This window comes from Microtus ochrogaster, chromosome X (assembly GCF_000317375.1).
Source record: "Microtus ochrogaster isolate Prairie Vole_2 chromosome X, MicOch1.0, whole genome shotgun sequence".
Taxonomy (NCBI): Eukaryota; Metazoa; Chordata; class Mammalia; order Rodentia; family Cricetidae; genus Microtus; species Microtus ochrogaster.
This window is the reverse complement of record NC_022026.1, coordinates 5,681,723-5,707,950: the sequence shown is the minus strand read 5'-3', so window position 1 is coordinate 5,707,950 and position 26,228 is coordinate 5,681,723. Positions and strand designations below refer to the sequence as shown.

The window sequence follows — 26,228 nt, the reverse complement described above, 5'->3', positions numbered from 1 at the left end:
TATTCGTTTGGTCAGGCTGTTTCTGCCTCTCATGATGCCACTTGCCTCTATCATCAATTCTTTTGTATATTAGTCAGGCCAAGTCATCCCTGATGGCTCTGCAGGCTGCAGGGGCTACACAGAGCAAAGCATTATCAAATTTCTCATCTCTGTGCAAGGTCTGTCTGCATTGCTGGCATAGTTCCAAAACTACAAGTCTTCACCTTTCCAGTGTTCCCCCTCCCCCACCAGGAACCCTCTGTTGGGGAGCAGGTGATCAAACCCCCATGACAAGTCTGAAGCTGCTAAACTGCTGAGCTGGCCTTAAATGAAGTGTGAGAAGAGGTTCTAAGGCAGGTAGACAACATCCTGTTGTTGGGGCACTCATTTCTCTCTCTCTCTCTCTTTTTTTCATGCATACTGGCTGCCCTGGGAGTCAGGTGGCTGACTGACTGGGAGCCACCGCAGCAGCAGAAGCAGCAGCACCGTTTCCCTTTTCGATCATCCTCCTTCTGGGCCCACACGAGTCAACCAGGCATGGATGCTGTGACTGTGTACCATGGCAAAATCAGCCGGGAGACGGGGGAGAAGCTATTGCTCGCCACGGGCCTGGATGGAAGCTATCTGCTAAGAGACAGCGAGAGTGTTCCTGGCGTGTACTGCTTGTGTGTTTTGTGAGTACATTGTCCTAGTGGCAGCCTGGCGTCACGTATGTCCTGACCTTGCTGGGGAGTCCTGGAAAGAGGGGCAGAGAGTTACAGCTTTTAGTAAAGGGAATCAGGGACACAAGCAGCAGGAACCCTGAGAACTCTTCATCTCTCATGCCTGGTCCCAAGGCTTTCCCAGACTCAGCTCAGCGCTGTTGTGGGTAGTAGTTGGGTAGAGGTTGCTCACTAGGGATTTCTTTTGCTGGGTCTCGCCAGTGTGTTTGTGGCAGCCTCTACTGTACTAGAGTAAGGATTTTCTGGAGCTGCTGAGTTACCTTCCTTCATAAGAGAGGCCAGGAGTTTAAAAACGTGGATGTCTGATAAAAGACAGGCCTGACAATCGTTTTAAAGAGTACAGAAAGAAAACCCAATTGTAACGGTTCCACTTTGCTCTTTGCCAAGATTGTTGCCAGCCTTTCGCTCCATTTTGAACTGGATGCAGTTGTGTTTTGGCTCCCTATCTCCCCGGCAAAGCAGATGCGAGATCGAGTCCTACCTACCATAACCAGACTCTAAGCTTGTAATCTCAGCAAACCAATCTTTTAGACCTTGAGTTTTCTCACTTATTAAATGGGACTCATATTCCAAGGGACTGTGAAGATTAAATACCTCCATGCTTTTAAAAACAAGTGAGCACTGGTCTTGACACTGGGCAAATGTTCAGTAAGCTATGGGTTTCAGTTTATTATTATTCTCCTATCGGACAATTTATTTAAGTACTTATGGAGGCATTTCTACAGAAGGTCCTAGTTCAAACGTTATTGTAAGCAGGATTTTTTTTAAAAAAAACCACAAAACCCTCACTCTAGCACAGTCGTGTCTGCATAAAAACAAAACAAAGAAAAAAATGCTTTGTAGTGAGTGGACATGATGATACACTACGAAAATTTGAGGTACTTTCTGGGTTAGGCGATAAAGATTAAATTGTGGATGGTTTGAGAGGTTTGTCATTGTATACTGATTTTTAAAAATGTCCAAGCATTATTTGTGGCAGTTTTCAGCTCCTGCTAAATACATTTATCATAAAAGCTAAAAGTTAAATATATGGAAAAATAATTTTTCTGTGTTGGGGACAGAGTCCAGGATTTTATATGTGCCTGAAAATTGCTTTTCCACTGGACTGAACATCCAGCTGTGGGCTTGGACCTTTCTGCTTCCCAAGTGGAACCCCGAGAAGGGCAAGGAAAGCCAATGAGAATCCTTAGGTTTTTTTCTTGTCAAAAGATGGAGGATGGTGAGTGAAATGAGCTGCTTTGGCTTAGCAGTGGGTTACACAGCATGCTCCTTAAGGGGAAAATGAAGGTTGAAAAGAAGCCTGTGTAGGGGAGAGAGGTGGAGACAGCAGACTTCTCCTCTTCAGGTCTTTCCTGAAGGTTCCCATGGCTGCTCCACACTCTGGATTTTACACCTTCTGTTCAATATACATCCCTTGAGCCGGGCGATGGTGGCGCACGCCTTTAATCCCAGCACTCGGGAGGCAGAGGCAGGCGGATCTCTGTGAGTTCAAGACCAGCCTGGTCTACAGAGCTAGTGCCAGGACAGGCTCCAAAACCACAGAGAAACCCTGTCTCGAAAAACCAAAATATATATATACACACACACATCCCTTGACCATTCTAACAAATGTAAAGGACCTCTCTGTGTTTTACAGATGCTAGGCCATTGTTTTTATTGAAGGAGCTTTAAACTTTCTAATAGCTTGCTTAATTATATATGGGATCTACTACAAAAATACCTTCATGAAGGAATGAATATTGTCTTTAGTACCAGAAACATATCCTGATACATAATAGGCACTCAGCAAACAACTTGGAATTGAATGCATGAACTGTGAAGACAGGTTGTGTTCTTTATGACAAGGATCTTTGGACTGACAAGAGGCCAGGTTGTGGCCTCTAGGGAGTCACTCAGATTCTCTGGGGACTTCATCTTCCAGTCACATAAAACAGAAATCTGGTTTTGTTTGTTTGTTGATACAAAAGATTGCTTTAAGTAAAATCTTGAAGAGAGCAATCCTTAGTTTTTAGGCAGGTGGGTCAGTACCACTTAAGGAAATTCTCATTATTTTAATTTTCACTGAAGGTGAATGCTGCATAAATGTAAGCTGTTGTTGACTAATTTCTCCATGAAAACCTCTTCCTATGAAAATAGATAAGTAGAGAATTCTTCTTCTGTCATGTGGGTTTTCAGAGTTATGACCAGACTACTGGGGAGTGATGAGTCAAGATGCTTTGCCTTGATCAGTTCTTCAATTATTTTGGAGTGTCCCTTTTGCTACACGTAACCATTTCATTCTCTCTTACTGGCACTACGTGGTACTTGCAAAATGTTATTTTGGAGCAAACTATGCACTCTTAATTCAAACTACAGATTCATATGATACAGAATAGAAAGAAATAGACTCACACATTCATGAACAAACATAAAATAATTACATTTTACTCAGTGCCACCTTATTCTATATTTTGTTTATTCCCATTAACCAAGAAAGCTTGCTTGAATTTCAATTTAGCCTATTTTTATTCTATGCTTCAAATTGTTCTTTCAAACTGTACATTCCCCTTTCCCAGATTAAATTCCAATTGTGACTCTCAGACAGGACCTTTCCTCCCATTAGGTTTTAGAAAACACAATGTTTCAACATTGTAAAAGTTTTCCACTTAGACTATTGCTGTTCTTCATTCACAATATGAAGTTTTTTCTCAATTATTTTCTCTAAATAAAATTAGAATTAAAACAATCTGTCAAAATAGTCTTTTTTTTTTCAAGACAGGGTTTCTCTGTGGCTTTGGAGCCTGTCCTGGAACTAGCTCTTGTAGACCAGGGTGGCCTCGAACTGAGAGAGATCCGTCTGCCTCTGCCTCCCGAGTGCTGGGATTAAAGGCATGCGCCACCACCACCCTGCCAAAATAGTCTTACCACTTATTTGTGATATAAAATTTGAAAACATAGGTAATGGAATCAAAGGAAAAATAATCTATAATCTTGTGACTTAAAGGCAACTACTCTTAAGTTTTAAGTAAAATTTCTTCTATATTTTAGTAAGATGAATATTTTTGAGCATGTACATTTTCATTACATTTTGTTGTAATTTCCATGTAGTGTAAAACAAAAGCTGATCCATATGTAATATTTTCACAAATAAATTAAAGGCATTCGTTTTATAAGGGCTGTATTTTAGTTTAGTTAAGTTGTAAATGAGCCATATTTTTCTTGACCAACCTCTTATTTCTTATTGACAAATTTTGTTTTTTGACAGCTTCATACATTTACATCAGCCTCTTTTTTTGACACTTGAATCATTCAATACTTTTAAATTACAAACTCTACATTTGAATGATTACTATAAATATATATTCTAGTTTATATATGTGTAATTTTTCTTAAAAATGAGTATCCTTGTTAAAAACAATTTTCTTGTAGTTTGATGTCCAACTTTTTTATCATATTTATACTCTACTTTTCATATTTTAGATTTTGTTAATGGCACTGACTGTTTTTGATGTGGTTGTTAAACTATTTTTCCCCATTTGTGAACTGGCTATTTGCATACTTTTATCACTTCATGATTTGGATCTTACTGCTTTTCATACACATACTCGTGCATACACACACACACATGCACAAATAAATAGACATATCTCATTATATTGCAGATATCCTTCCTCTGTTTGGTGTTTGTTATTTAATATTTTTAGTACTGAAATGCATCACTCGGTTTCTTCATGTTTCATGTCTACCTTTGTTTTCCAGTTTCTCTTCCATAGATACAGAAAACTTCACTGTTTTGTTTTAAATATGTGGCTTTATTAATTGTTGTTCTATTCTTTAATTTCATTTGAGATTTCTTTCTTTTTTATTTTATTTTATTTTTTTGGTTTTTTGAGACAGGGTTTCTCTGTGGTTTTGGAGCCTGTCCTGGAACTCCCTTTGTAGACCAGGCTGGCCTCAAACTCACAGAGATCTGCCTGCCTCTGTCTCCCGAGTGCTGGGATAAAAGGCGTGTGCCACCACTTTTTATGTGCATAAAAGACCTAATTTGGTTTGTTTCCAGGTATTTACCTGTTGTCAAACATAGTTTACTAGATTGAACTTTCATTCTTCATTTGTTAGACTACTTTACCAAGTACTAAAAGAACTCAATATTTATAAAATTGCTACTATTGTTGTTTCTGGACTATTTGGTTCAGTTGATCTATTTATACTTATCTTAACCAAATCAGTGTAACATACTAAGAAGCTATTAGCTATTCTCATCTATTGATTATTGGTGATGAAATCTAAAATAATTCTGTTAAATTGAATTAAACTAATGTCAATAAAAATTAGGGAAGTTTGTCATCTTAAAGAATTGACTCTTCTCAAAGATATAGTATAATATTTTTTTTATTTTACAGGTATATAAAATTTCTTTCATTGAGTTACATATTATATCCTTACAACTTTTCATTTTTCACTCCAGCATAGATATCTACTAGGTAATACCTCATCATCCCCTGGGAAAACTAATTAAAAATATTTTAAAAATAAGCTTGAAAAATAGCATATTTCCACAATTAACATCACTATGTACAAAGCCAACTTTATACTTCTCTGCTGAAAGATTTGGAGGAAGAAACACATTTATAATCCTTTAGTTTTGAAGACACATAATGATGAAATTTTCATATATATCTTTGGATAAAAGAGTTATCTTTTTGACTTTTTTTTGGATGGGCAAAATTGATGATGACTCTGGAAGTATGCTAACACCTTACAGCACTATGAGCTAGCCCATTGTAGATGAAGCTTTCAGGTCTGTTCCAGCTTGACTTTTCCAAGTTCTGTGCCTCAACTATGTGGTGGTGTCTGCAACAGGGTCTTACTGTCAAGTTCTGAAGGGGAACCAAGAGCTTTGGCAATAACTTGTAGTGTCTGGTGGTCTATTGAACCACACTGGCCAACAACTCCGAAAGACACAATCCATTCTTGATAATAGACATTTCATTTGGTATAATATATGATGTCTATTTGTTGCTCTATGAGATTAACTCCATTTTAACTCTTTTTATATATGTGTATAGGTATATGTTTTAGGAAGCATCTTCATTAGTAGTTTTATACATGACATTTTGGAGAGGTCTTTAGTGTTATTTATCCCTCCCTGTCTTCTACTCTGCCTTCCTACCCCTACTCAATTTAATCTTTCCTGTTCCAGTATTCCTTTTGATTATTTATACCTGTGTATTCTGTCTCTCATCCCTTGAAAGTTGCCATCCAGGGCCCCTTAGTTCTTCCCTGACCTCTGTGGGTATTCCAAATGAAATACACATTATCTCGAGATTCAAAGCTAAGATTCAAAAATGGGAGAAAATCTGTGACGTTTGTCTTTCTGGGTCTGGATTAGCTCACTCAGAATGGCTATATCCAGTTCCATCTGTTTGCTTGCAAATTTCATAATTTCACTTTTATTAATAGCTGAATATCATTTCATTGGTAAACACATCATATTTTTACTAGCCATTCACCAGTTGATGGACATCTAGGCTCTTTCTATTTCCTAGCTATTGTGAATAGAGCAGCAATGAAAATGGATGGGCAAATTTCTCTATAGTAGATATGGAGTCCTTTGGACTGGAAATAAAGTGCCCACCACACAACCGTATTCAAGAAATAGAGGAGATACAGTACAATAAAATTCCAGCTTATCAGTTGTAATAGCAGGGGACAGTGTGGCAAAGAAAAGTATGGCAATAAATTTGAGATTATAAAATTTAATGAGAGATCATACTTTAGTTTATATAATTTTAGATTTCTTATTTATTTGCATGTGTTGTATGTTTGTGTGTGAGTCCATGGATAGCATAAGTCAGAGGTCAGCTCGCTGAAGTTGGTTCTCTCCTTACATCTCAGGCTTCGCATCCATAATCTGCTTTTGAAATTCTATTGGGTGTGTTTATTGGTGTCATATCTTCACAATAACTTGGGTAACAAAAATCTTTTTGGATTTTCTGTGTAGAATTTCTTAATAGTAGAGTGAGCCCAAAAGCTATCCGAGTAATATTTGTTACACATCAACTACAAAATGGGTAATTCACAGGCAAATATGTTAAAATCTGACTCTGGTTAACATTGGAAAATTGAAGCTTCAGGAATACTCAGAAGTTGCCATTTAGTTTAAACATAGAGGAAGTCTGTTTAAGCGGTAAATCTGCCCCCCACCCCTTCTCCTTCTTGGGCTCTCCTCAGCTACCTCTCCTGTTCTAGCATTCAGCAGACACTTTTAGTCCTGTGTCCTGACAGACTCAACCTTTTTGTTGAGAATTATACTTCCAAGATTTGCTGTAAGACCAAACTGTTAATTCATTTCTACTAATCTAAGAAGTGTATCACACCATGGGGATTAAGAGCCAATATCTTCTTGCAAGACCGCCCAAGTACACCATCAGCTCTGCCTCTTATCTAGTGATTTTACATTGGACAAGTTTCTGAAACTTCTTTTTGCCCTGGATTAACAAGCAGTGGCGGTAAGAATAGGGCCATTACATAGTTTCCCCATTAGTATTGATACTGAATGACTTTAGATTGTACTGGAAATTCCTATCCACTCCAAAGGAATGAAATTTGGACAACAGAAGGTTCAGAAACCTCTTGAGGGGAAATACTGGTTTAATATTGAAAACTTTGTTTACCTGGTATAATTATTACCGATATAAAATATTCATTTAAAATTTAGCTATAGCAGGTATGGTGACTCCTGCTTGCAATCCCAGCGCTTGGGAAGTGAGGAGGGATCACCATGAGTTTGAGATCCGTCTGGCCTGTGTAATGAGTTCTGGACCAGCTTGGAAAAAAAATATCCAAAGCCCCTCAAAATCTGCTGCATTAATTGTGTTTTAAATGTTATATATATAGCAATGATGTGCAGATGAGAGCATGGGAACCAGCTTGCATTATTTTCAGTGTGCTGTAGACGCCAGATGTGCTTACAGCTTTTCTTTTGAGAAGTCCTTTAATTGGCATAAAGAAAGTTAATGTGGTTTTGTTGGTTTGAAGTGAAGCACTATCCACCAGAGATACCCATCAAGAAAAGAAAAAAGTAAGTTGAGTGGCTTTGCACTTGCCCTTTACCAGTCTGAACACCTTTTAAAGGCTTAAGGTACAGGGGCTGGAGAGATGGCTCAGCAGTTAAGAGCGCTGGCTGCTCTTCCAGAGGACGTGGGTTCAATTCCCTCCAACCACATGGCAGCTCACACCTGTCTGTAGCTACAGTTCCAGTGCTTCTGACACCCTCCACAGACATGCTGGACTTGTCATCAGTTCCAAAAAGCATCTAAATTGGAGAAAAAAAGTGAAAACTGATCTGTTTCTTGAGTTGTCTATATTCACAGAGCGAGTCAGAAACGTTTAGCAGCTTTTAAAAATGAGTTACGCTTTTTTTCCCCTTTCTTCTTTGCGGTTTACAAAACTACAGTATTCTTAGCTTCTGTGAATTCAATAATTTTAGATTCTACGCGTAAGTGAGATCTTGCAATATTTGTCTTTTTTTGTGCCTGGTTTATTTTACTTAACATAATGTTTGTCCTCCAGGTTCATCCCTGTTGTCAAAAATAGATGATAATATTTTTGTTAAGCTTGGATAGCATTCTATTATAGTTTGTTTTTTCAATCATTTATGATTACTGAATATTATAATTAGTGCAAAATAATGGGTTCAGCATTATATTTTCTTACATATATAATATATTTTGATCATATTTACCCGATCTCCCTTTTTTGTCTCCTCTCCTTTGGTCTTCTTCCTTTTCTCAACTAGCTTATTTTCCATTTTCATGTTTGCTTTAAAGTTTGTATTCCTCACATGAGGGACAGCATATGAGGGTATATATCACACTTTCTTCATTCTTGCACACAAAGTTGATTCCTTATCCTTTATAATACAGATTGTGTTACATTGAACATGGCAGACTCTTTGACATACTGGTGTCATTTGGATATACACGCAATCGTTCTGTTGCTGAGTCATGCAATACTTTTTTATTTTTTGAGGAACCCCCTTTCTGTTTCCCACCAACAGTGTGCAAGTGTTCTCTTTCTCCACATCCTCACAATATTTACCTTTCATCTTTTTGGTAAGAGTCACTTGAAAAAGTGTGGTTTCAATTTTTATTTCTCCAATGATTAATGATGTCGAAAAAATTTCATATATTTGTTGGCCATTTTGTATGTATTATTTTGTAAAAAAATCTGTGGAGGTTCATTGCCCATTTTCAAGCAATTTGTTTTCTTACTGAGTTTTTTTTCTTCAAATCTTAGTTATTCTGGGTACCAACCCTTATCAGGTTGAAGGGTTGCAAATACTTTTCCATTTAGAGTTATTTTTTTTTTACTTTTTTTTTTTTGGTTTTTCAAGACAGGGTTTCTCTGTATAGCCCTGGCTGTCCTGGAACTCACTCTGTAGATCAGGCTAGCCTTGAACTCAGAGATCCACCTGCCTCTGCCTCTTCAGTTCTGGGATTAAAGGCTATCACCAGCACCCCCTGGCTTATTTCTACTTTAATCATATTCAATTTTGAGGACATATATAAAAAATATTCCCTTATTTTGAGTCATTGTTACTTTTTGGAGTAGTTAGCTTAATTTTACTTTATACACTATTAAAAACTTACTTGTCTTTTTCTTTTGACTTATTTGCCTGGAGGGTATAAACATAAACAAGGTTATTTGGTAAAAGATACGAACACTGTTATAGCTTTTATTAACACACATTACTTTTTTCCTATAACAATGATTTCTCACAGACAGAGCATATGTGTTGCTTTTTAAAAAAAAAACATATTCCATGGCTAGGGAGCTGATTCATTGGTTAAAATCAGTTGCTGCTCTTCCAAAAGATCTGCGTTTGGTTCTCAGCACCCATATCAGGTGGCTAACAAATGCTGTGATCCTAGGAATTCAATTTCAGTTGCTCTGCTTTAGGTCTTCCCCACCCATGGCATACTATTATGAGAGTTGTTTACAGAGGACCATTGATTAGTAAGTGCTATGACTTAGAAGTAGAGGCCACACACTGCCGGTTTGAGAAGAGACAAAAGTGTTCATTCACAATTCAAGGGCTTGGGGTGGGGGAAATTGTTAATATTAGATACCTTAATCATGAGAAAATGGATGTACCATTGACACCAGCTTGTTTGGAGACGAAGAAGGTAAGAGCTTTTGAAGTGGTACTCAGGTTCCTGCTGCTTAACCGAAAGTGAGATAACATCAGATTCGTTAGGAAACTATTTTCAAAACATACTCATTTCTTTTGACTAAATGAAGCTGAATGATGGTATGGACTATATCCACTGTATATTGTGAGGCACATTGTTTAGACTATGGAAAACAGATACCTTATCATTTTGCCTAAATTACTGAGATCTTTTGTTTTTATGTGTGTATGTGTTTGTGTATAAGTGCTTACAGGTTTCCACATGTGTGTGGAAGCCAGAGAAGAGCTGCTGTTGCTATTCCTCAGGAGTTGTCCATCTTGATTTTCTGAGATAGGGACTTCTCCCTTTTCTGGTGTTCACCAACCTGAGTTGCATGGTTGACTAATGCTGGGGCTACAAGTGCATGCCATCATCCCGGCCATGTATTCATGGGACTGAACGCAGGTCTTCCTGTCTGCAGGCAAGCACTGTACCAACCGAGTTATTCCCCAGCTCTATTGTTTTTAAATAGATTTTAAATACTATTATTTCCGCATCACCCTTAAGTTTACTGTGAATCGTTCTCATTAGTTGCTTTTCAAAGGGAATAATAGAACTCAGGGTCCGCTTCCATCTCCATTTTGCTGGATGACTTCAAGAAAGTCCCTTAAAACCCATGTTTCAAGTGCCTATGGTGAATAACAGAAATCAAAGCTCTTGTCTTGTTCCCTGTAGAGCACTTACTGAAATTGCTGTGCTTTAAAGTAGATTTAAATAACTTCAAAATAAAAGCTTAACAGTGAAATACATATATTATCTTTTTATCACATGTAAGCACATAATAAGCTACTTGTATATATGAATCAAATATTCTGGTAAAGCTACATTACAAAAATAAAACATTTGTTTTGGAATCACACCAACATTTACATTGACTCTTTGTTCAATTTCTCAAGTCAAGTCAAATGGACCCGATTAGAGTCTTTTGTAGTTAATTAGATAATTAGTACTGATGGATATTGATTAAAGGTGTAACAATTTAATTCAAATATTTAAAGACTTTTTAATTCTAAAGGGACGTAATGCCAAATGTGGCCAATGAACTAAGCATAGCCCTCTTTTTGTAAGAATTTAGTATCATCTGCTCTTTTAAGTTTAAACACAGTGACTTAAACAGACTTAGTATGTTTCCTAATCAAGGTTTCCTATTGATCCAATCCTGTGCCTAAGAACAGCAACAACAAATATAGTAAATGAGACCATGATAACTTATTTATATCCAAATTCAAAATTTGTTTGAAAATTCAGCAAAAGTTACTTTTTCTATTAAGGAAATATTTGCTAATAAAATATGAGAATTTGGAGAGATGGATCAGTGGTTAAGAGCACTGACTATTCTTGCAGAGGAACTGGGCTTGGTTCCCAGTACCCACATAGTGACTCACAACTGTCTGTAACTACAGTTCCAAGGGAGCCAGTGCTCTCTTCTGGCCTCGATGGGTACTTCACATATATAGTTCACAGACATACGTGCATGCACAATAATCAAACACATAAAATAAAAAAAAATCTCTATGAAAAAGAAAGTCATGAAAAATGACACTGATCACCCAGGAAGTGAAATTCAAAAATCACACAATTATTCCTTCACTCCATTAAAAATAAATAAGAAAGTAAGTAAAGAAAGAAAGAAAGATAGAAAGAAAGAAAGCTAACTTCAAAGAAAGCAAAGAAAACAGTGCAAATGAGTTTGTGGGTAAGGGGACATATTCCGCACTATTTACAGAGATGTGAATTAGGACAATTGTTATGGAAGACAGTATAGAAGATTCTCAAAATACTAGAACTACCACATTATTCAGTTATCGACTCCTGAGTATATGTTCAAAGAAAATGAAACCAGGATATCAAAGAAATATATGAACTCTCAGATTCATGGTCACACTACTTACAATAGCCAAGAAGTGGAAATAACATGAGAATCTATCCATTGAGGAACAAAGCAAATGGAGACATACACACAATGGAATTGGGTTAAATCATAAAGGGAATGAGATTCTGTCCTTTGCAAAATGTAGATATAACTAGAAATCATTCTACTAAATGAAATAAGATAGGCACAGAAATACATATGCTACATGTTTTCACTCACATGTGAAATATAAACAATTGTTCCCATGGAGATTGAGAGTAATATGGGAGTTGTCTGTGGCAGGGGTGTAGTGATATTTCATTTGTATTTTAATAACTAAAGCTTTCCTGAAGATCAGAGTAAAACAGCCTCACTGGTCAGGCATACAGATCAGACAGTGGTAACACACACCTTTAATCCCAGTAGCCACACTAGCCATAAAAGCTGGACAGTGCAAGCCTTTAGTCCCAGCCCTAGAAAGGAATATAAGACAGGAGGAGACAGCTCTCGGCTCAGTCTCATTCTGAGGATTTTCAGGGGCAGGATCGCCATTTTGGTCTGAAGTGGAGTTACGAACCAGTGGCTGACCATTTTGCTTTTCTAATCTTCAGGTTGAATTCGAATTTCTGTCTCTGGGTTTTTGTTAATAGTCTGGGGGAAGTAGAAGGGGTGTAGGATAGGGAATGAAAGATCAGTATGCACTAATTGTTCTAGTTTGCTTTCTGTCGCTGTGATAAAACCAATCATCAAAAGCAGTTTGTGCAGGAAAGATTATATTTCATCTTCCAGCTTAAAGTTCAACATTAAGGGAAGTCAGGACAAGAGATCAGGGCACAAGGAGTCAGGAACTGAAGCAGAAACCATGCAGGAATGTTGCTTACTGGCTTGTTCCCCATGACTTGCTCTGTTTGCTTTCTTTTATAACCGGTACAGGAGTAGCAGCACCTGCTGTGGCCCTCCCACATCAATCATTAATTACGAAAATGCCCACACAGACTTGACTATAGGCCAGGCTGATAGTCACGACTCGAGCTTGTATCAAATTGAGAAAAAATTAACTAGCATAGTAAAGTAGGAACAAAAATTTCTGATTTGCTTATGTATAGTTGGATGATGATAGATAATAATAATAATAAAAGATTGTACATTTAAAAAATTAGGCAGGATTCTATGTTTACATTTCAAGGAAATGACAAATGTTTGGATAAATATATTTGTCCTAATTTAAATATTATACAATATATATGAATTAAAACACCAAAATAACTGAATATGCATGACTTCATTTTTGTATACTAGTTAAATAAATCTAGCTGATAATACATCTTAAAAGTTTATTAATCAAATTAAGTATTATTATTATGAACACTGAACTATAATAAATCCATATCCATTATAGTGTGAGAATCAAAAGAGCTTGGTCCAAATAACATTTTTACTTCTGGATCTCTGGTCTGTTTTAGTTATTTTATTTATCAACATTTCAGTTTTCTCATTTATAAAATTCATTTTATCATATAAAAATAATAGAATAGAGTTCTTGTACTATGGTGTAAAATTATATCTCTAAAATTCATATATTAAAACCCTTGCCTTAATGTGTCTCTATTGGCAATAGGGCCTAAGGAGGTATTTAAAATTAAATGAGTTCATAAGGATGGAACAATAATCTGATAGATTTGGTGACTTTATAAGAGGAGGAAGGACGTATGTACAAACAAAACGCCATGTAAGCATAGACAATGAAGGTGGTTGCCTATTAGCCAAGAAAAGAGGCCTCAGAATGAAATTTACCACAGTGGCATCTTGACCTTGGACACTCAGCCTGTAAAACTGTGGGAAATAAATGTTTATTGTTTAAGCCACCCATTTGTGGCATGTATTATAATAACCTTAGTAGGCCAGGACAATGACTAAGAAGTGTGTGTGTGTGTGTGTGTGTGTGTGTGTGTGTGTGTGTGAATAACAATAAATGGAAGAAGAGGCCATGAATCTGAAAGAGAGAGTAAGGATGGGTATATGGGATGGAAGGGTATCGGGATGGTGATAAATGATATAATCAAAAATAAAATAAAAATATGGGTGTTAAATGTCATTCTCATGACATCTCAGATGTGAAATGATTGGAAAATGGAAGAAAAATGATCATTGTTCTAAAGCAGCAAAGAACCTCTTTGTTTTGTGGAAGACAGAATCTGTGAACAATTGCAGTGATTACCTAGCTTACATCTCTTTAAAAATAATTTCTTTTATTTTTAGAAATTATATAATAATATACCATTCCCCTGTCCTTTCTCCCAAACCTTCCCACACACTCCTCTTTTCCCTATTTCAAATCCATAGCCTTTTCACATTAATTGTCGTTACGTATATACACATAAATATATAAATATATGCATATATATTCCTAAATACATAAATACAACTTGCTCACTCTGTATAATGAGTAGGAAAATTATCTTCCCTAGGGAAGAGCACAACATTTAGTTATCCAGTACCAATTGATCAGCCCTGAAAACATATACATACAAGTAACTTTACATTCCTTTTTTTTCTTTTTTCTGCTGTAATGTTGATGACTTGACCCTTGCTAGGCAAGAAATCTGCCACAAAGCTGTATATCCGCTTCTAAAGCAGTGGTGTGGGTTTCTAAGGTAAAGTGTGAAGAAATGGCTTGGTTATTCAACATTGCTTATGGTAAAACACAAAAAGAGAGAAATGATTTGAATGAAGAATAATTTAAAAATGCAGAAAAATTTTAGCTTACCTATAATGCAAAAATGTTAGAGGCCAGTATATAATGCTGTTGTTTGAACTGTGTGCCCCCCAAACAAATTGAAACCTTATCCCCAATGTAACTATAGTTGCATATAAGATCTCTAGAGCATAAGTAAGGTTAAACTATATTGTAAAAAAAAGAGGTCTGCATTCATGTGTGGTAATGCATACCTGTAATCCTGAACCTCAGAATCTGAGGCAGGATAGTCACAGGTTCCAACCTAGCCAAGAGTTCCATACAGCTTGTCTCAAATAAATAAGTAAATAAAAATAAATAAAGCCAAATCTAATATGATTGGTGGCTTAACAGCAATGCAGGAGGGAACATTTTCTGGTGTTCGTGAGTTAAGACCTAAGAATGAAACCTTCCCTGCTTATACTTTGCCCTTGGAGTTAGCGTCCAGAAATATGAGAAATACCCTCTTTCTCATTTAAGATATTCAGTCTATGGTATTGTTTATGGCAACTGAACAGAAAAATCTCACATTTAAAAGCCTTGTTATAGAGTAGAATTCATCTAAACAGGCATACAATACCTATGATTCAAGTAATGGGAACAATATTTACCATATTTGAAAGGACAAACTGCTTTAAAGTATTAGCTATTTTTTCTCTCATTAATTTTATAATTTTAATTTACATATAATTGTCCATAGTGATGGCATACAATGTGATATTTCTGCAATGTATACAATGTTTAATGATCAGATTAGGGTAATTGCCATTTTAATTGCCTCAGACATTTATCACTCCTTTGTGCTGGTAATGCTCTGAATCCTCCTCAGTAGCAATTTTGAAATAGACAATTATAGTTGCTGTTAGCCATAGTTATCACGTTGTCATGTAGAACATTACAGTTGACTCCCTCTGTCCATCAGCATCCCATTTCAATTAACTATTCTAATCCTCTATACTACCCCAGAATCTGCTAACCACCATTCTTTTGATTTTTTTTATTAGCTTATTCATCTTATTTTATGTGTGGGTATTTTGCCTGCATATATGCATGTACAGCACGTGCTTGCTTGGAATTCATGGTGAGAACAAAAGGGCATCTGATACCCTGGAAATGGAGTTACAGATGGTTGTGAACTTCTGTGTAGGTACTGAGTCCTCTGTGAGATTAACAAGTTCCCCTTTTTGTCTGAATAAAAATGAAAGGTTTTAACTTTAACATAGTAAAACTATACGCAACAAATAGTTATCAAATAAGAATCACATTTATAACATTTAATCCATTTGTATTTAGCAAATTCAGAGAAAACACCACATTATCTATCTTAGTGAGGTGCAATGTTTTATACCTAACTTACATTCTATCATAACGAAAAAGCTGAAATTCTAAATACTTTGTCTTTTAACTCCATCAAAGACACCAGAAGGAATTAATATTACTTAACAACAGAGACATCCGCCTTTACAGTCACCCAAAGTTCCTCTGCAACATTAGGGAATCCATCTTCAGCCTATAGGCCTATAGTATCTGGCACACTTTCACATAAATCAGGAAATATGAAAGACCATTTTGCCTATATTGGCAGTTTGTCAGTCACTTTCTTCTGTGTCCTGCAGAATGTCTGGCAGAGTCTTTCATGAAGCAGGAACCCTGAAGAATGGTATCATCTCGTTTTGACAAGTTCAGCAGTCACCTTTCAGAGGCTTGTGCATGTCCAGTTTATACAGCATACTGTCAGCAGTCAAGGAAAAGCGGTTTTTTTGCTCAAATGGCTAGCCTTGCCATATTGAAAACAACTTATGTGAAGTTTCTTCAATGCCTATCATATTCTCTGAAGTAAATTGGTACTACCAGGAGCAGATATATCTAATTGTCATGAGAAGCTCTAAGTTAACAAAACATTTTAAATATCATATTCTATGGGTATTTAAATTAAGTGAAGATCATTTATCTACCTAAATATATCTATTTAACCTTGAAAACATACCTAATGTGACTACAAGTTTAAATATTATAGACTAACTACTAATCTCATTTCCTAATTACATATTGCATTTTGAAATGAGCTGCATAAACACAATACCCCAAACAAGAGTAGAAACATATATAGTAACAAAAATAACTTTAAATTTGTATCAATATACCAAAATCCATGCCAATGTAAGATATCTGATGTAAAAATACTTGTATTTTTATCCTATATTCCTGTATTCCCCTAAATGATAGAAAACATCCATTAACAAAACAGCACTCCCCAAAATCTTGGGAATGTGGACATTGTTTACTCTTGACTGATTCCTGTTGTCTGTAGCAAAGGCATCTTTAGGGGTACCTGAGAAATTTGAGATAATGGCCAAGTCGGAAGACCAGCTGTTACCTTTGTGGATAGATATCACCTGTCAAGGTTCAGGAGGTTGCCCCTGATCAAACCTGATTTGTATTAATCCTGAAGGAATTCACAGCTTCTCCTCTCCTGTGGGAACAAAAGCAAAACCTCTTCTCCAAAGCAATGAAACTTTTAAGTTCCATTTTACAAACACATTGTTTGACTTCCATTTTAAAGTGTAGGCATTCCTAAAGTATATAGACTGGTTTATTTCTACAGTCCCTCTTTCATTGCCAGGCATCTTAACAGCTCTCTTTTGCTTATCAGCAATCAAAAAATTCAAAATCAACACAATACCATATTGGATTCAGACTCTATGTATTTCTCATCTTCTGTGGCTTTTCTTTTATATTACTTTTACTCTCTCTTTAAGAACTTTATTAATATTTTAAACTATTTCTTTATTTCTATGGTTGTCTATACCCATTTTCTTTTCTTTCTTAAGCCTATGCCATTGTTCAACACACTGGAATGTGTTTAGAGTTTTTTTTCCCATCTGTATCTCTTTTACTGTGTATCTCTAGTCTTTTTGTGAGCAAATTTTAAACTACTAAGCTATAGCTGGGTCTTCTGAGAGACTCTATTGGCTGGCTCTATCCACTTCTAGGTTCATGAAAGACAAGCCTGAAGCTCATGGCCCAGTTGGAGGTGTGTTTGCCCAGGAACTGCTTTCAACCCCCTAGCTATCAAATGCCAGTTCCCTGAACTATGGCAGGCATTTTTTTTTACTTATTTTTTGTTTCTATTTAGGGTAAAAAAAATGCTGTTTAAATGCTTTTCTGTAAGGCAGAGTTTCTTAAAGGAGCCATATCTATTTTTTTTTTTCAGTGTTCTCAGGCCCTAGGGATCGTTGAGAGTCCCACATTGGGTGACAAAACGTTTATTTTTTTTCTTTTTTGTTTTTTAGCTCTTTACTATTTAGGGGCCCTGCCATCCAGTTACCAAATAAATCACATAGAGGCTTATTCTATTTATTTATTTAAAATTTCCACTTCCTCCCATCCTCCCATCTCCCTCCACCTTCCCCCACCCCCTTCCCTCTCCAGTCCTAAGAGAAGTCAGGGTGCCCTGCCCTGTGGGAAGTCCAAGGTCCTCCCCCCTCCATCCAGGTCTAGGAAGGTGAACATCCAAACAGGCTAGGCTCTCATAAAGCCAGGACATGCAGTAGGATCAAAATCTAGTGTCATTATCTCAAAAACCCAGTGTCATTATCGGCTTATTCTTTCTTATGAATGTCTGACCTTAGCTTGGCTTGTTTCTAGCCAGCTTTATTTTAACTTAAATTATCCCATTTATCTTTTGCTTCTGGGCTTTTATCTTTCTCTATTATATATAACTTTCTTTACTTCTTACTACACAGCTTGTTGTGTAGCTTGGTGGTTGGTTCCTGGTGTCGTCTCCTTTTCTTTCACTTACCAATCTTTTCTTCCCAGATTTCTCCTATTTATTCTCCCTGCCTTCCAGCCCTGTCTATTCTTTTTCAAGACTAGCTGTTGGTCATTTAGCTGTTTATTAGACCAATCAGATGTTTTAGACAAAGTAACACTGCTTCACAGAGTTAAACAAATGCAACATTAAAGAATGCAACATATCTTTGCATCATTAAACAAATGTTCCACAGCATAAACAAATGTAACACATCTTTCACTAATATTCTACAGTAACCAAGTGTTTTAACTTTTCACACACCTCTCTAGCTTTATGATAACCACCATTTTATTCTGTACTTCTTTGAGGTCAATATTTTGCCTTCTTCATTTAAAGGAAGTTATATACTTTTTGTTTTTCTGTGCTTGAATTAGTTAACCTCCTACCCTCCAGTTTTATTCATATTGCTGAAAATAGCAGAATTTAATTATTTCAAAGAATGCATAACATTCCATGGTGCAGTACTCCTTTTTAAAATTCAATTACTATTACTACTAAATTACAATGTTATAAAGTAATAGAATATTATTATTTATTATAATAGTAATATTATAAGAATAATTATATTTCATAGCATGATACACTCATATTACTTTGGTAATTAATACTATCAGTTAATTTAATTGAATCTTATTTCAGTCAACCATTTTTAGCTTAAGACTATGTACACTTACAAAACAGTAAGACTCTGTTAAAGGTGTTTCATAATTATGATTTTTTTTGTCAGTGCCAGCAGGTCTGTAGTTTCTTTTTGTCCAGTCTCTTTATCACACAAATCCTTAGGTGTATTAAACCACACAAAAATCGTGGGGAACTGTGATTAGGCTGAAATAAAATGCAAGCAAATTAAATCCAATGGCTTTGCTTCCTGTGACTGCCAAGAAGCTGTCCATTTACATCCAGTATATGTAGGTTTTATAGATAAAAGTAAATTCAAGTTTAGAGCATCCATTGTTCTTCTGGAAACTATTAGTAATGGAAATGCATTCTTTCACAGGTATCAAGGTTACATCTATACATATCGAGTGTCGCAGACAGAAACAGGTTCTTGGAGTGCTGAGGTACAGTTCTTTTATTTATTTTTGCTTCTTTGGGTATCAGAAAAGTACTTGAAATTCAGGTTTGTTTATAAAACAGAAGTTACATAGTAAATTACCAAAATATTAATCATATTTAAATCATGAATACTTAATTCCACAGTTGTTGGTGGTTCATTTAGAAGCCTTTAGAAAATTTTGGTTCCAGACCTGTGTGGAGTGGGATCACTTTGAAGAATGAAGAACTTTGATGGATCATGCCTAACTTACTTACAGAGCCTATACAAACTTTTAGAAAGCATATACTGAATAATACTGATGTCTACATTGGTGCTGTTGTGGATAAAAACAGGCAAACTGGAATTTCTCTTTTCTACTAGTCACTAATAGCCTTAGGAGATATAACAAGGAATTAAACTGCAGTGTGAGGGCCTGGGCCATGTCCAGTGCATCCAGGCTCCATGTGCCTCTTTCTATAATTACTTTTGATGGAAGCAATTTGTAAAATGAGAGGAGTCATTTCAAGGAGTGTAAGATAATGCAAGTAAAGAAGCTCTTCGCTGCAGAGTCTAGCATATAGTCAACATCCAAAAATATGAACTACTGAAAGCTTCTCAACATGATTGTGTATAGTCCAGGGCTAATTTACCAAGCACAAGAGTCCCGAGATAGAGGCATTTCCAAGTACCCAGACAATTGGTGCTGCTCTGCATGCGTCAGCAAGACTCTCACAAGAGCCATGTTGGAGGCCTCTGGGTAGGAGGGATAGAGAAGAGGTAAAATTGCAGTTTTTATTTAATACAAATATTCTTTGAGAATTTCATACATGTCTGCACAACAAATTCCTCCCTGCTTTTGCAGTGTTTTAAAGGCATGCTTTTCTGAATCACAGTTCTTTTCTATCGTAGGACTCCCTAGCAAGGGGGTTGCGGGAGAGGGAGAGGTGAGTGGCTGTAATTCTGGATACTTATCTGACTTTAATTGTGAAGTTCTCTTTAGCTTTCCTTATGAACTGGAGATTTGAATAAGATTTGTTCAGAACGAAGGTGTCTTGTGACTGAAAATATTTGAGAGCCACTGTGTCAGTCCAAGAACTGAGTGAATTCTTTTTACATAGTACAGTAGAAAGTAGCAAAGAATAGCCCATCTTACAAACTACTGAGTGAGTCCAAAATTGTAGTTTTTAAACTTTTGCTTTAGTTGGTTTCTGACTTTATAATAGTCCATCCAGAGAGTTGAAGTATTTCACTATGATCTTTGGGAAACATAGATGTTAATATTAACTTCTTATTAATAGCTTCATTAATCTGTACATTCAAGACATTATAAAGTTTTGACAAAAATTTAAAATGTCTTACAAATTTATCAGTAAAAAGCAAAGTACAAATTATAAGCATTTAAATTGTGAAAACGAATTAGAGTAGATTCAAATACATTGTTATTTATTGGTTAATTTCATATTTTAGGTTTTGTCTTTAACTTTTAGGGATTTTGGTTTTTTAAAAAATAGGATTAGGGATGAAACCCAGGGTCTCATGCATACCAGGAAAGTGTAATACCACTGAGAAATTAATTAATTTTGTTTTTTAATTGCTATATATTCACTGTACATAGTAATGTGTTTCATAAGACTAGTATATAATGTTCTTTGATTATGTTACTTTATATAATACTATATCACTCCCTGGTCACACTGTTATTTTGTGTCAGGATAATTCTGTCATACTATATAAGGAAAAATCAGTATCATTTCTAGTCAAAACTGTATTTCCTTTTAAAAAAGTCCATCACTGCAAATAAGTAAGCAATTTGATTTATCATGAGGAATAGTCATGTGTAGCTGGTATATGTGAATTTGTATATGGGTTGCCACAAAATCCTTTTCTCTCAAGAAATACTTCAGCTGATGAATAAAAATATTTTATGGAAAGAATCTTTAATATTTTTGTGATTTAAAAATTAGTTCTTTAACAATTTTGTATGTTTTGATCATATTTGCCATTGTCCTCCAGTTCCTCCCAGATCCATTCCTCTCTCCCTATCTACAAAATTTTGTGTACTCTTTGTTTTGCTAAATCTGTCAACTCAGTTTGTGCTGCCTAAATATTCTTGGATGTGTGGCCTTCCACGGAAGCATGATTGATTTACCAGGGGCTATTCTTCTAAAAAAAGCTGGCTCTTCTTCTCCTGGTAGCTATCAATTGCCAATAGCTCCTTGCCTAGGAGTGGGACTTTGTGTACACCTCCTCTCTTCATGCTGGCATTTGATCTGGGTTAGGCTTGCGAAGGTCCTGTGCATGTTGTCATAACCACTGTGAGTTCATATGTGAACCTGTCCTGCTGGTTCTGGAAGACATGGTTTTCTTGTCTTTACTCTCTTTTCACCTCTCTTCCTCAATGATTCTGAAGCTTTGGGAAAAAGGGTTGTGATATAGATTCTTAGATCCATTTTATATTTTTTCTTTTCTATTTCACATGCGACTTCATATCACATCATTGCATATTTGTAATCATTTTCAGAAGGAAAGGGTTTATTGAGCGTAAATATCCCTTATCCTGTTGTCTGATTTGACCCTCTTTACATAATAATATTGAAATTATTTGCACCACGAGAGCAGAAGATTTGCATGGATTATCCCCAAATGGGAAAGAGGTAAAAACGTCTTGTTTTCATGAAATGCATAGTGCAGTTTCCTGTCTATAAAATTTGCCTTCTTGTTAAGGTGAATATTAAACTAGTACGTAATTCTCAGAGCTCATACCACCTGGCTGTAAGAAATTTCTCCAGAGTGTATTGAAGATCAGCTGCGATTCAAAACATATTTCCATGGATAACTAAGATGTGGCAGTATGGAAATACCCAAATTTGAACAAGAATCGAATTCACTGACAGGATAGTGGCAGGGAAGCTTTGTGTGTGTGTGTGTGTGTGTGTGTGTGTGTGTGTGTGTGTGTGTGAAATAATCTTCCAAAAATGGGATAAGTGGCATTTGTACTACTTTCAGGAAAACCATTTTAGTTTGCCACACCATAAGAAAAGATCACGTCAGGAATATTCTACCCTCTGTCCCTATGTAATTATAGATATGTTTTAAGATGTGATACTAAATTGAACCTTAAATCTATTGAATTATAAAAGACAAACATGCATCTTTTTCATTTTAGATAGAGCACTGCTAAGGATATTAACTTAGCCCTTGGAGGCCAAATTTATGATGAGTTGATTAACATTTATTAATGTATAGATTGTCAGCAGTGCATTGTCAAAAGTGGACTGCTCTCTCTCTGCCAATTTCTGTGCCTTTGGCCTTTTATGGGTAGTTGGTCACCAGGAGATCCTTAGCTAGTAAGCAAATTACTTATTAGCCTAAGCAAATCATCATAAATTAGTTCAGTCATTTGTTAAAGAAATGCCGCATCTGTAGTTCAAATTGCTTCTAAATGTCCGGTGGTATTTGTCTTCTCTGTCAGCATGGATAATCAAGTGTTAACTATCAGTCCCCATAGAAATAATGCCTCTGTTGAAAATGCTTTTATAAGCCACAAGAAATAGCCTAAATGAAGTGTGGTTTGAAATGATTCCCCTCTGGGGAAATATGCAGTTTCCCCTCTGGCTGGTGTCTTCAGCTTCACTCAAACTTCTTGGTCTAGTCCTAATCTGAAAGGAATGAAGAGAAAATTTTGCTGCTTCTGATTGTATGTGTGACTTCACATCTGCTTATTATTTTCCTTTATGCAAGATGATTAGGTTGAATATTTGTACCTGTAAAATGGGACTAATTGAAAGAATCAATACCTACCAATCCATGAGAAAACAGTGAAGGCAAGAGATGGGAAAGTATGTTGGCAAACAAAAAATGCCCTCAGAAAGAACAGGCAGACACTAATATACAGCTAAAGAGAACATCTGCAGTGTTTGTACTGGAAAACTACCTACTCCAACATAGGCAACGACCAAGAATGAGTTTGGATAGTCTGTTATCTTGAGTTTAACATCTAGTTGACAGAAGTCTGTGTGCCAGCCTTCGTGTTTTCTCATTAAATGCTAAAAACCAAGCAGTTCCCGTCTCAAAAAATCTTCCAGATGGAATAGCTGAAAAACAACTTTCTAAAAAGAAAAGAAAAGAAAGAAACAAAACTAGTCATTGTTCAATTGCTTGTAGCAATACTATTTTATTTTATGACAGTTTTGAGATGGTGCCTAAAGCAAGGCTCATAAGCTTTGTGGGGAATGTTGATTTCAGGCAGTGTCTTTGTGAGAGCACAGATGTCAGGGAAAGAATACATTCTTAACAGCTACCTGCAAATGCGATCTCTTTAAAAACTAACAAATATATAAATAAAGAGAACCTTCTACAGGCTTTCATTTTCGTGTCATATAGAAAGCCTTGGAATGGTACAGTGCTGACTGGGAGAGCAATCTGGGAAAAGAACACAAAATTAACATGAAGGATGAGTCAGTGTGTGTTACGAGGTAAAAGCACATGAGCATTAGCCAGCCATGCAGCTGTATGTATCATAGCACTCACTTTTTAATTTTCTGAGTAGTATTTTCTGTTGGAAAATGACGGCAGGGGGACGGGTTGTTGGTTTGGTTCCTCGGGCTTTTTATTAATGACCTGTAGGATCTGTGCTTTTTTTTATGTTTAACTGCGTCCCCTCTGTTGCTGAATTCATTGTGGGTAATGGCCTGTGCACCCTTAGAGGTTCGGGATGTCTGTGGGTAGCAGTCAGCAAGGGCAGGGCTGTGAGAGCTTGTACAAACTAGTCCTACCCTTGGGAGAACTGCAATGACAGCTCATTAGCTCCTCTTGCAGGGAAATTCAGCCAAGCAAAGCAAGCTCTTCTGGCTGTTGTTTCCCTTTCTTCCTTATGTTTTCAAATATTGGAGCAAGTTACACAAATGTTACCTCTCTAAGCATCCCTCTCACATCTTAGGGTCTTTTTTTAAGCATTATGAGGCAAATAAATAATTTTTTTGGTCTTTTCTTTTCCAGACAGCACCTGGGGTGCATAAAAGATTTTTCCGGAAAATAAAAAATCTCATTTCAGCATTTCAGAAGCCAGATCAAGGCATTGTAATACCTCTGCAGTATCCAGTTGAGAAGTCCTCAGTGAGGAGTACACAAGGTATCGCAAGTGTGGCTTCCTGCTCAGTTTTGAAACAGTTGGGAAGTTTAGAGTTGGGATCAACCTATTCATAACCACATAACAAGCAGGAGGACTCATAAGCAAAATTCAACAAGGAAGTAGTTGTAGCCAGCAAATCAGGTGAGAGGTAGCTATGCAAAGGGGCCGTAATATGCTCTAATACACACTTTTAATAAAATTGTAAAACTATAGAAGGTCTATGAAGTCAAGATATTTTAATCTCTTTATTTCTATCTTATTTTTCCTAGTCCTTTTTGTAGATAGTAAGTACCATTTTACTTCAGTAATCTATGCACATATGATTTGAAAGATGGGATAGTTCAGTGAGTACCTGGGCTGTATGTTCCCTATTGCTTAATAAAAACCCTCCTTTGCCCTTCTGGCACAAAAAGGCAAATGGTAACCTAATTCCTGTGATTCTGATTTCTGAACTGATGGTGTTTGAATGAATGACATTTTATAGTAGCAAAGGAAATCAAATTAGCACTCTTGGTTGTTTTACTGACATTCACAATTCTCTTGAGCAAAGCTATTATTAGTGAACGGATTGAGCTAAAGAATGAATACTAGCCAATTGATGACTCTGTCTGTTTTTCTTTTATGAGAACAGGTTAATACTCTGTTTTGAGTGAGAAGGTGTGTTTTGATTGATACAATTAGTATTTATGATAAAATGAGTTTTTATAATTTGGGAAACAGGGAACCAGGCTCACACATAAATTGATAAATAGACTCAAATGTGATTTAAATTGACGAATAGTTACCCTTTGACATAGAAATGTAAATGGAACTCCAGTTTAGAAAGCATGTAACTTTCCTTCCTGTCCAATGATCTATTCTTTATGGTGGCATTTTAAATAATAGCTGCTTGAGGCGTAGCATTGGGTTACATATTACAAATTTGAGTTAAACTATCATTTTAATACTGTACAAATTTTGCTTGACTTTTTCTAATCTTTTTCTTTAGGGAGAAGTGATTCTGATGTCTGCCTGAAAGCGCCATGAAGAAGACTAACACACCCTGTTCTTTATTTTCAATAATTTAAGTATATGCCAAGTCTTGTATATTGTAGATACTACAGTTCAGTGAACTGTAAATGCCTTTTAAACAGCACTCTAGTCCTGTAATAGGAGCATCTCTCCCATGTCAAAGCTGAAAGTGGATGTTGTAGATAGCAAGTGTTTTAAATTGAGGACTGGGAAACAGAATCCCTTAGAGTATTTTTACTTCCTGTATTTACGAACGAGAAGCAGTTTAAAGCACAATGAAAACTTTACAAAAGATTAATGTCAATTCTTGCCACATGTAAATAAAAATAATCTTCATTTTTTTTTGTCGAAACAGCATTTCTGTGAAGTGTTTGATAGTTACTGATTTTTAAGCTTCTTGCTTGATTTCATGGTAAGAAGGTGTTTGGTGTGCAGATCTCAAGTCATTGTGGTGCCTTAGGCTTCTTTGGGATTTATGACGATGTGTATGAACAGAAGTATTAGATAAAGAGAAAAGAGTATTTGTTTAAATTTGAAATCGAGCTTCTTGCCCAGAGTTCTTCCATTAAGACAGTTAAATCTTTGGACCAGTGGGGTGTGGTAATGCATACTTTTCATTCCAACACTTGAGAGGTGGAGGCAGGGTGACCAAGAGTTTAATATCATTTGGCTACAGGATACAGTGCTTCAAAATCCAAACAAAACCCACAGACCAAACCAGTTTACAAGCCTAT

General features: G+C 36.2%; 1 protein-coding gene across 1 annotated transcript; it reads left to right on the top strand.

The window, feature by feature from the left end:
- The first annotated feature begins 516 nt into the window (after positions 1-516).
- Positions 517-25,509, top strand: Sh2d1a (SH2 domain containing 1A). The gene is made up of 4 exons (XM_026784895.1): positions 517-653; positions 19,314-19,377; positions 24,351-24,483; positions 25,472-25,509. The coding sequence occupies exons 1-4, from the start codon at positions 517-519 to the stop codon at positions 25,507-25,509; spliced, it is 372 nt and encodes a 123-aa protein (XP_026640696.1).
- Positions 25,510-26,228: the final 719 nt, after the last annotated feature.